Genomic DNA, 11489 nt, shown 5'->3' with positions numbered 1-11489 from the left:
CCCAGCCCGGTGGGTGCTGCAGGGGCTCGGGGGCACCTCGGCCGCGGGCAGCCCTCACCGGAGCTGGGGTCCGGCACGCTCGGCGTCGCGGCCAGGGGCTGCGGCTGTTTGTTCCCCAGGGTCTTCTCCACACCAGGCTGTTTGCAGAAGGAGGACCGGGAGCCTGCACGCCCCGTAGCAAGCAGCTTCGGGGGTTGCCCTTGCCAAAAGGAGGGAGAATCATTTCGCTTGTAGCTAAAATACCCCTTTTTGTACAATTTATCTATATGATTTAATCTCCTGCCAGGGCTGGGAGTCAGAGCACCTGCGAGAGCAAGGAAGCACCGCGTTTTTCTTTGGGGCCGAGATGCTGGGAGCTAAAGCAGGGTTTAAAATCCACGTGGCTCCGGGAAAAAAAGTCAGATAGCCTCCATCCCTGGTTCCTCGCTCAGGCCCGCTTGGCAAGGCAGCCTTTCGCTTCTGCTCTTCGGCTGAGCCCCGGGGAAAGTTGGGCGAGTGAGTCTGGTGAGCCGGAGGGAGGGCGGCACAGATCGATTGGCGAGTTTAATAGGATCAGGTCAGTGTAATCCTGTTTTCGCCATTGTAATTCAGGCAGCCAAGGAGACCTCAAACTATAGGGGAAGGGGCTTTTAAAACCTCAGCGGTCCCACCACAAAGCCAGAGGCTGGGGCCGGGACAAAAGCGGGGGAGAGGATGAAGTGGCTTGAAATAAATAGATTAGGGCTTTCTATGGGCCAGGCGTAGCGGGAGGGAGAAAAGAGCAAGCGAGGGGCGGGCGAGCATCCCGCGGGGAGGGGGACGCGAAGGGACCTCGCACCCATGAGGGGCGCGGGGTGGCTGGGCAGAGCATCCCCTCATGCCGTGGGGAGACGGGTGGGTTTCTCCCCACCCCCCACCTCGTGCCGCGCGTGTTTCCGAAGGGTTGGGATAGGCAATCAATTTTTACGATGCAATTTATAATTCATACAGGTTGTCTCCGTACATATGGTGTTGCTTTTGTGTGTCAGGGTGCCGGGTGCTTTATGACGGTGACGGCGGGAATTTGCGTTGGCGGCCGCTTACCGGCCTCATCGCTCTCCTCCTCCTCGGGGATGAAGATTGATGCGGCCTCGTGGAAGCACGCACGGGGGGGGGTGCCGATCCTGGAGGACAGCGAGTCTGGAGGGGCGGGTGTCTCGTGTCCCATTTTGGGACTGGGGGACATGCTCAGTCCTGGGGGAGGGATATTCCCGGGTGGGGTGCGGAGTCCCTTGCCCATCTCTTCAGACACTGGGGGCTGGGGGATGCTCGGCAGGGATGCCCCCGCTGTCTGGGGGATAATCCCAGCGCAAGGCGGGGGTTCGGCACCCACCCACCCGGGCACAAAGAGTCCCTTGTCGGTGGGGCAGCCGCATCCCCGGGGGCTGGGGGGGGGGGGGGAGGTAAAAAGGCACAAAACTGTGCCTGGCCAGTCCCAGCTGAAATAATTAAACCAATTAAGTCAATACAAACAGAAACAAGGCGGAAGGCAGAGCTGCCCCCTCCGAGGAAGCGGGGGCCGCAGCTGGGGTCGTGCCCCCCCTCCCCATGCACTGAGTTTGTCCGGTCTCTGCCGCAGCCCTGACAAGTGGTGAGTTTGCCGGGTCGCTGAGGCAAGGGGGTAGGGGCGGAGGGGGGAAGATTTAAAAGCTGTGATGTCTTATTTAAGAGCGAGTCAGCGTTCTCCTCGCCCCACCGGAGAGGGGTGACCTCCTCCTCCGGCTGCCGCATCCCGGGGCTGCTGAACGGCGGTGGCTGGAGGCTTAAAAAGGAAAAAAAAAAAATATATATATATGTGTGTGTGTGTGTGTGTATATCCATATATCTATATATCTATATATCTAAAGGGGTTTTCCTCAGGCAGGCTGGAGGTGAGGTGGAGGGGAGCGGGCAGCTTTCCTTCCCCTCCGGCTCCGGGCCGCAGCGAAGCGGGCCGGCGTTTCTGCCGCGCTCCCCGAGCAGTGCAATTATTTGATCTGCAGATGTAAGAGGAATTTATTGTAACAACAAATATAGTGATGTCAAAACCCAACCTTGGATTAAAGCCGGCAGCCAAAGGGGAAGTGTATTAATTTCAAACAGCATCAGAGGCCAGTGCCTATTAGGACGAGCTATTCTTCAGACCCCCCCATCAGAATTAATCATTGGGAGTTAATTTGAAGCTCAGACAAGTTGCTGTTAATTTAGTGCAGGGAGGACGGGATGGAATAAAAAGCTGAGGTGCTGGCCGGGCCTCCTGGGTCTCATTAATCAGCGAGCTGAGACGGCCTGGCTTGATTACAATTTGCAAAAAAATTCATTAGAGCCTGGGCGATTGACAATTTTTCTCTCTGCCTGTGATCTGACTCATTAGGCAGCCAAATGAAAGCCATGATGATGGTGATGATGACAGCTATCAACCCCCTCGCTTGTTTATCTCCTTCTCCTCTGGCCCCGGCCAGGGGCTGCCCCCCTCCAGCCCCAAAGCCCCGCTCCTGGGGGGGGGGGCGATGGGGGACCCCGACCCGCGGAGCAAAGAACTTTGTTGCGCCTGGGGCAAGGCGCTGCCTTGCAGAGGGAGGGCTGCCCCGGGGGGGGGGACGGGGGTGAGGAGCAGCTGCTCCTCCCCAAAATACAACCCCCCCTCTCCGCCCTCGGGGATGGGGGGGGAAGGGGGGGGTACAGCCGGGCTGCCGCTCGCCCAAGCCGGCTCCGGGTTGCTGCGCTTTCCGTGCAGCATCCACTTTGCACCGAAAGCAAACCGAAATAAATTACAATAATTATTTAAAAAAAAACAACCAACCACAAAAACAAATCCCAAAAGAGCTCTCCGACGAGGAGCGGCGCTGGGGAAGCCCGAGGAGAGGGCGGGCGGGGCAGCCCCACGCGTGTCCCGGCTCCCCGCTCCCTCCCGCGACGAAACCAAACCGAAAATTATTATTAATAATTTTTTTTTTTTTTTCCAAACGAGCCGAAGGAGCGGGCCGTGGCGGCGGCTGCCGGCGGGACTGGAATTACCCGTGGGTTCCCGCTGGTCCCCGCGTGTCCGCGGCTGCCCGTGGGGCCGGCAGCGATGCTGCCCGGGGCCGGAGCGAGCGGCGGCTGGGAGAGGGGAGCAGGGACCCCTCCGTTCCCTCCCCCCCACCCGGAGCCGCCGCCAGCCCCCTCCGAACCCGGCGTTACAAAATAAGAATTAATAATAGCAAGAACAATAATAATAATTAAACAAACGGTAAAGTGCAAGGGCTAGAAAGGACGCGAGCACCTCCGAGCCGTGATGTGCTGGCCCGAGCCTGCCCCGGGAGCGAGTCACCCCCCTGAACGACCCCCGAGTCTGATTTTCACGGACGCACCCGCACCCCCGCACCCCCTTTTCCCCGCTTTTTAACGCCGGACAGCCCCCGACGGCCGCCAACGGTGCGGCTTCACCGGCACGAACGCAGCCGGGATGCGTAAAATGAGGGAAAAATTAAAAAAAAAAACGGATGAAAAGGATGCGGGGAGGGGGAACGCGGGACCCTCCGGCCCCGACCCTTCCCCCCCCCCCGGGTGCGCTGGGGTAGCGGCCGCGGGGCTGGGGGGAGAGGGGCAGTGACCCCCAAAACACGGGGCTGGGGGGAGGAAAGGGGCTGTGACCCCCAAAACACGGGGCTGGGAGCCCGCCGGCTGCCCGAGGGGGGGGGATGTGGGGGTGTTTCTGCCCCCCCTCCCCCCCCCCGAGACGATCCACGTTTATTTGTTCAAAAAGCCTTTTTCCAGCCTTCCTGCCCTCACCCCCCCCCCCCAAGAAAAGGGGAACTTTGTGCCCGTCCTACCCCCTCCCCGACAATAAATGCGGCTTCGCAAGAAAAAGAAAAAAGATTAAAATAAAAGGCGAGAGCAGCATCGCTCCGCTCCGGCAGCACGGGAGGGGAGAGGAAAACCAGCTCAGCGCCAAATTCTGGACAGAACAGCCGGGGGATGGAGGGCTTTTTTTTTTTTTTTAATGTCTTTTTTTTTTTTTTTTGTCGGTTTTTATTCACAAGACTTAGTTTGCTTTTAAATTTCATAACTTATAAGGAAATAAGCTACATTGAAATAAATTAAACACAATAGAGAAGATCGTGCTTTTTTTTTTTTCCTCCCCCTTTCTCTCTCTCTCTCTCTTTTAAATGTGGCTTGGTAGAACAGGCAAACCAAATCAACAGAAAGCCAGGCAAAAAAAAAAAAAATAATATATATTTAACAAAATCGTCCCCCGGTGCCTGCCACTCAGCCATCAGAAATAAAAATCATACAGTAAAAAAAATAAAATAAAAAAAAATAAAAAAAGGCAATGAATGAAACTCTTTAAGTTTTCTTTCATATTTCGTTCTCCCATCTTTTTACCTTTCGCCCCCGGTAAGGAACAGAACCCGAAAGCTCGGCGAAAGGCGCGCTGCGGGTATGGCCGGGGGGTCTCTCTGCCAGGGTGGGGGGGCATGAAACGGCAAAGCGCTGCTGGAGCCGGCCCCACCGCGGCCACGACGGCGCGGGTGGGCACGAACAGCGCGGGGAGGCAGCGGGAGAATAAATATCTGCGTGTCTCTTCCAGGGTATCGCGGTATTCCTGCTCCGAGCCAAGGCAGCTCCTAAGCCTCTTGCCTTCGCGGGCTCTCGCTTGACTCGGTAAGGGGAAAGTTTCGCTTCAAAGTTCGCTCGTGGCAGGGATTTGCTGTGCGCTCGGCATGGGATTTTCTTTTTTTCTTGTTGGAGCTTGTTTGACTTGGGGCTTTTCTTCGCTTCATGTTGTTGTTTGGTTGGTTTTGTTTGTTTGTGTTTTGTTTTTTATTTTTTTCCTCGGGTGGGTTGCTTTTAAACCCCGATTTGGAAACTTTTCCCTCAAAAACTCGCGGTTCTGAGCGTAGGGAGAGATCAGGGCCGGGCTTGCTCCAGCTGCTGGTGCTGACTCCTGATCGCAAACCTGCTGACGTGCACCGGGATGGGGACCACGATCTTAGGGTTTCGGGAGGGCTCCCCTGTCTTGGAGTTGGCGTTGCCTGCCTTGACCCGTTTCCATTTAGCCCGTCTGTTCTGGAACCAGATTTTCACCTGCACCTCGCTGAGTTTGAGGGCGTGAGCGATCTGGGACCTCTCCGTCAGGGACAGGTACTTTTTGCAGTGAAACTCCTTTTCCAGCTCCAGCAGCTGCTCGCTGGTGAAGGCCGTTCGCCTCCGCCGGTTTTTGCCCGTGGACGTGGTGTTGGTGGAATTGGGGGGGTTTTGGGGGTTTTCCTCCAGCGCGTTGCCAGAGTCCTCTTCCTTGTGAGCCGCCTGGCCGGGGATGTTGTCGTCCGAGCTATAGTCTAGATCGCTGTCCATGGAGAAACTTTCCTCCTTGCCTTTCGCGTCCTCTTCTGCTTTGGGATCCTCCTTCCCCTGGCCGCGGAGAGCCCCAGCTGGAAGCGAAGCAGAGGCCTTTCATCACCCTTTGGTACCCTCCGGCCCGCGCTCCCCGCGCTCCCCGGCCCGCAGGTCCCTCACCCCCAAAACTGTTGCGTTTTGGCGTTGGGGGGGTTCTTTCTTTCGTATTTTTTACGCGTCTCTTTCGGTTGCATTGATTTTTGTTATGATTTTTTTCAAGTGGCGGGACTCGGAGCCCCCCTCCCTCCCTTCTTCTCCTTCTCCCCTCTTCCCCTCGGCCCTGCGGCCGCCGGACTCCAGCCCTGCCGCCGCCTCCCCGGGTTCTCCCGTCCCCCTCCCAGCCCCCCCGAGGGCTCCGGCGCTCACTCACCGAGGGAGGCCTGGACGGCGTCGGCGGCGGGGAAGGGCAGGAGGGCTCCGTCCTTCCCCAGGAAGGCTTTGCCGTCGTCGCCGCCGCCGTCCGGGGGCATCCCCTCGGCTTTATCGAAGTTCCCCGGGGGGGCGAACTTCCTGGCTGCCTCCTGGTGCTGGGGGGAGGCGGGGAAGGCGCTGGGCAGCGTGGCCATGAGGGTGGAGGTGAGGGCCATGCCCTGGGCCAGGCCGGAGCAGAAGCCGGTGGGCAGGCTGGGGAGCTGGTGGTGGTGGGGGTGAGCGGGCGGCAGCGCCGGCTGCAGGGCGGCGGGGGGCGGCGGGGGGGGCGGCGGCAGCACCACGGGCCGGTAGGGCATGAACATGGGGTAGCCGGTGTAGACGAAGTGGCCGGGGGCGGGCGGCGGGGGGCTGCCGATGAGCGAGTCGATGCTGAAGGCCGTGCTGCTTCCCAGCGGGCGCTGCATCATCATCAGCGAGGGCTGGAAAGCCGCGCTCATGCCGGAGCGGCGGCGGCAGCGACCACCTTCCTCCTCCTCCTCCTCCTCCTCCTCCTCTTTACCCCTTCCTCCTCCTCCCGAGAGCCGCGCAGCGCCCACGCGTGGGGCAGAGCCGGGGCGGAGCGGGGCCGCCGCCCGCACATCGGGGCTGGGGCCGGCCCCCGCCCGCCGCCGCCGCGCAGCCCCCGCCGCTCTGCCCGCCCGCCGCCGCCGCCGCTCTGCCCGCCCGCGCTCACCCGCGCCCATTCACATTTTGCCCGGCTGGGAACCCGGCCCGCCCCACGTGGCCGCCGCCGCCGCTTGCCATTGGGCGGGAGGGCGGAGGGGAGGAGCCGAGCCGGGCGAGACCACGCCCCGCAGCGCCGCCGCCGCCCCGCCCTCCCGGCCATTCAGCACCGCCCGCCGGACGGGGCGTCCCGCGCGCGAGCGCCCGCTGCCCTGCGGGGTCCCCCGCTCCCCCTCTCCGCACCCCCCCGTCAGACAGCAGCGCGGTGCCTCCCCAGCGCCGAACCCCCTTTTTTTTATTGAAAAACCCCACCATATTTCACCCACTCTTTTCTCTCCCTCCTTTTTTTTTTCAGTTTTCTTTTGGGGTTTTTTTTGTTTTTCTTTTTTTTTCCCGTTTTTTTTTTGAAAAGCCCCCAAATAGGCTCCATGTGGTTCTGGGTAAAGTCAGCCCCTGGCTTGGCTTTGAAATTGCTTCTGCAATTATGTAAAAGAGCCATTCAGCAACACGGCGGAATTAAAAAGCGGCGGAGGGCTGCTCCCTTTTCTCCGGCGAGCCTCTCATGTTGGCCGGCTCAAAGCCCCTTTCCAACACGACGTCTTTGGCGAGGACAAAAGCTAGAACAAAAAAAAAAAGGGGAAAAAAAAAAAGGGAAAAAGAAGAAGGGAGGGGAAAAAAAAAAAAAAGCCCCCAAACTTGTAAATTGAACGTCAAGGGAACTTTACACAATTTCAAAGGCCATAAATAATGATAAAGGGACCAGGCGAAGAGGCAAACCCAGGCAATTAATGGAGGTTCCCAAGCAAAGATCAAGTGGTTTGGAAAATAAAATTAAATGCAAAAAAGAAAAAAAAAGGAGGAGAAAAAAAAAAAAAAGGAGGGGGGATGGCTGGGGGTGGGATTCCTCCTGCCTTTGGGAAGTTGAAGCCTTCCTGGGACAATGGCTCCGGCTGCGCCTCTGGGCTCGGTTTCAGGGGGCTTTTGGGCACAAACCCCCACTAAAAGCGGCTTCTGGCTTGGGGGGGTGTCCCTGAAAAGCGGGGGTCGGCAGGAGATCCCACTTCTGCCTGGCGTGCCCGCTTGGGAAGCCCTTAATGACCCCGTCGCTGGTCTCTTGCTAATTGATGCTCCTGTTTTCCAGCGGACGATGGCGGATGTTGGGCCGGGGGGGGGGGGGGGGGGGGGGGGGTCTGCGCACCCTGGCAGAAAGGTGACCCCCTGCGACGGCCGGGTCGGCGGGTGCCGAGGATGGGGAGCAGCCACGCTCTGTCCCCCAAATCCTACCCCTCTCTGCTGGCCACCCTCCAGGCCCCAAAAACCCGGAGGGTGCGTGGGGCCGAGGCAAGGGGTGAGGGTGGTCCCTCCAACATCCACACAGCTGCGTGTCCCAAGGGACCCCCGACCCCCCAAAGCAGTGGGGGCTTTTATGCTCCCCAAAATGTGCCCACTGGGATTTGTCCCCTGGGGCGTCGCAACCCCCCACCCAGCCCTCACCAAGGGGCATTTTCGACCCCGCCAAAAAAGCCCCTACCCCATTCACTGTTAATTCTCAGAACCAGCGCTCAGTGGCTTCCCCAAAAGGGGGGCTGGGGGGCTGCCCCCCGCCCTGTGCCCGGATATCTGGGTCAATTTATCCCTCCACATTTCCAGCCAACATCTGAAACCGTTCTTTTCTTGGCAGAAACAACTAGGGGAGGGGGGTTCCTTGCTTTTGGGCCTTGGAGCAGTTTCACCACCCTGTCCTGCATCTGGCTCCCCATCCACGTTTGCCGCAGCTTTCAGGGTGCTGAGCCCCATTGGGCACCCGGGGGGGGGGGTGAGTTTTGGGGTTCCCCCCTCCCCAGTGCTGCCCTACTGCTGGAGAAACCGCTCTGCCCCGCGACGCGTCGAACGGGACACGGCGGGCGGCCATCGAAGCAGCTGCTGCCACTGGGGGGGGGGGGGGGGGGGGGTGGCGGGGTTGTCTATGTGCGCACACGCTTTTGGGGCCCATCTCTGACTTCAAGGGACTGGGAGAAGTTTACTTATACAGCTCATTTCCATATGTCCCGGCTGCGTCTCGCGGAGGCCACCATATGTGCGGCAGTGCGGCGCTCGGGATTTTTCCCAGCGCAGCTCCGGCGAGGTTGTGATCTCCCCTGGTTGTTGCCCTCCCATTTATTCCCCCACACCACCCTTTCCCCCCTCCCCATAATCCAGCGGCCCCTCTCCTGCCTCCAACTCCTTCCCATCGTGGTGGATGGAGCTGAGCTAAACCCTCCACCCCCCCCAAACCATCAGCATCCCCGCTCCTTCCAGAGCGGGCTGGGAATCCTTGCGGAGAAGCGAAGCTTGGTAAAAAAAAGCGAAGAGAGGAGGTGGGGGGGGTGGGAATCATCTCTTTTCAGGAAACCACGTTAGATTGCGGAGAGGGGGGATAATTAGGCATGGAAATCTGGCAGGGTGCGGAGATGTGTACCAACACCCAGCTCCTGCAGCTGTTTTTATTGTCGGCCCTCTTCAAAATTTGCCCACAAACAAGTGCCTGTGCAAGACGGGAGCATTATTTCAGACGAGAATAGGCTTTTTGTTCGGCACATAATTAGCTGATTTTTTTTCTCCCGGAGAAAAACGTCGGCGATCTCTGATTGTCGGAGGAGCAACCGGAGCGTGATTGCGCCTGGGAAGCGTAACAGGCGGGCTGGAGGCGAGGGGCAGGCAGGGAGCCCCCCGCCCCATGGAGGGACCCCCACCGCTGCTGGGATGCGGCCAGAGCCTTTCCCAGGGGATCCAAATCTGGGCGCGAGGCAGAAATTGGGATTTCGGAGGGTCACGCTTTGGCTTGGCAGGGGGGCAGAAGCCCTTTTCCCCCCGGGGCCGCAGCGTGGGTGGGGACCTGGTCCTGCGTGGCCCCAGCACGAAACGTGGCCACCAAGGAGCAGGGACTGCTGAAGAGCAGGTGGGTTCTGGCAGGCTTTTTGCCCCGAGAAAGCTTTCCCAGGAGAGGAGCATCAGACATACGGAGGCACGTTTGAACCGGGCAGGTTTTGGGAGGTGTCTGTGACCCCGGTGGCCTTGGCCGAGTGGAGAAAGCACGCTGAGCAAACCGGGGGCTTTACCCCCAAATCTGGGTAGGGAGGAGGTGCAGCTTTTTGGAGCGAGGAAGGGTGAAGCAGGGGAGATGTGGAGGCTGAGGGAAACCTGGCGGTGCTCAAACCCTTCCGGGCCGCGCGTCCGTAGGTCGGCAGAGGTCAGAGCATCCCATCCACCCGGGACGGCCACGTGCGGGGTGGGGCTGAAGGCCCCTCCAGCCTGTCTGCGGGGAGCTGTGCTGTGGGTTCCCGTGGGGCACGGGGGCTCGCATCCACCCTCCCGCCGCACCGGTGGGATGTGTGGTTCGGAGCAGGTGCCACCGCTGGGTCCCCAGGGCTGCGGGGGGTGAGGTGGGGGGGGCAGCTCTGTTTCGCAGGCGGTGATGAAGACCAGTGAGTTTTTCCAAAGCAAAACTCAGGCTCACGGAGACCTGGGCGAGGTGTTGCTTGCAGGACCCTCTGCCTTTGCTGGGGAAATATCAGTTGCGTGGGAAAACGTCAGCAAAAGCATCTCGCCCTTTCGCGCTTTTAAAGGGATTTGGTTTTTTTTTTTTTCTGGGGAGGGGGGTGGGCAAGACGGGAGACCGTGAGCAAAGCTACCCCCCCCGCCCCAAAAATCAACGATGCGGGGATTAGGGGTGAGCGCTGAGTGCCCTAACAGGGGAGGCAGCCGGGGGAGGTCTCTGTCCCGCACCCCCCCCGCGAAGGGCTCGGTCCCGAGGGCGGGATTGTGCGTGGCCGTGGGTCTGGGCTGCAGGAGCCGGGGGGGGGGGGGGGGGGGGGGGAGCGGGACGGGGCGGGATCCGGGGGCTGCGGGACCCCCGCCCCACGCGTGACCGCGGGCGCCGCTGCGACCCCGGGGAGCCCCCTCCCGCCTCCCTCTCCCGCCTCCGAGCGGGGGAAAAAACCGAGCCGAAACCCTCAGTCGTCGCTTAATCCCGGTTAACCCCTTCCCGCTCCGGGGCGGGGGGCGGGGGGGGTCCGCTCCCCGCAATTTGCACCCCACGCACGGCAGGTCCGCTGCGCTTTTTTTTGTTCGTTGATTTTTTTTTTCTGTGTTGATTTCCCCCCCTCGTTTCTGTTTCTGATATTTTTTGGGGGGTTTTTTTGTTTTTTTTTGTTTGTGTTTTTTTTGTAAAAAACAGACTTGAAGGCTCTCGGGATTTTCGGGTTAGGAAAAAGGAGGGTAAAAGGGTAAAAATAACGCCGTGCAGGTTAAAAAAAAAAAAAAAAGAAAAAATGAAAAAGAAAAGAAAGGAATTTGGCTTCGGTAATCTCGGTTCACATCCCGAAATTCGTTCGCATGAGGGGAATCGGGCTGGTTTTTTTTTTCCTTTTGGATTGATATGGATTTAAATAACCGGAGTCCAAATATTTTAAGAGCGCTGAAGGAGACCGTAATCAAACGCGTCGGTACGGAGAGCTCATCTCCAGCGCTGGAAAACCAGACGCGCGGACACACACACACACACACACACACTCACTCCCATTCACGGCTTTTCTTGGAATAGAGTTGAGAAATCCGCCAGTTTAAAAATCCCAAATAAAAGTCTAAAATATTCCCAGGTCAGAGGGGCACCGTCTCATTAAAACCAGCGCGGTCCTGAAACTGCGCTGCAGACATTAAAGTGCAGTATTTTTCAATTAGAGCTGACGAATTCAATCAAAATTCCATAGATTAGGATGAAATGAGGCATGGGTCATTTACAGGGGAATTTAATTGCAGAGCCATTAGACAAATAGTATATTTGCCATTCTCACATTATCCATCATTTTAGACATCAATAGAAGGAACAGCATCTTTACTAATACAGCAGCACTTCCCAATCTCTGCCTGTAAACACTCCCTTTCCCCATAGCTCCTGATTATATCTGATTTCATTTAAAGCCATGGGGGATTATAAATGTTCATGCAATCAGGTTCATTAGGACTTCAAAAATCTC

General features: G+C 58.5%; 1 protein-coding gene across 1 annotated transcript; it reads right to left on the bottom strand.

Annotated features, from left to right (window-relative positions):
• Positions 1-4890: 4890 nt before the first annotated feature.
• GBX2 (gastrulation brain homeobox 2) lies at positions 4891-6248 on the bottom strand. Its single transcript, XM_075430730.1, has 2 exons — positions 5750-6248; positions 4891-5414 (listed from the first exon to the last, which is right to left on the bottom strand). The coding sequence occupies exons 1-2, from the start codon at positions 6246-6248 to the stop codon at positions 4891-4893; spliced, it is 1023 nt and encodes a 340-aa protein (XP_075286845.1).
• Positions 6249-11489: the final 5241 nt, after the last annotated feature.

The sequence above is a fragment of the Opisthocomus hoazin genome, chromosome 9, assembly GCF_030867145.1.
Source record: "Opisthocomus hoazin isolate bOpiHoa1 chromosome 9, bOpiHoa1.hap1, whole genome shotgun sequence".
Lineage (NCBI taxonomy): Eukaryota > Metazoa > Chordata > Aves > Opisthocomiformes > Opisthocomidae > Opisthocomus > Opisthocomus hoazin.
Note: the sequence above shows the minus strand (reverse complement) of the source record. Positions and strands in the feature narration are given on the sequence as shown.

Bases quoted from the DNA above. Each gene is read 5' to 3' on its own strand.
- GBX2 (XM_075430730.1), bottom strand. From the start codon at position 6,248: ATGAGCGCGGCTTTCCAGCCCTCGCTGATGATGATGCAGCGCCCGCTG. The intron at 5,415-5,749 runs GTGAGTGAGCGC...CTTCGCTTCCAG, and splicing joins CGCCGTCCAGGCCTCCCTCG to CTGGGGCTCTCCGCGGCCAG.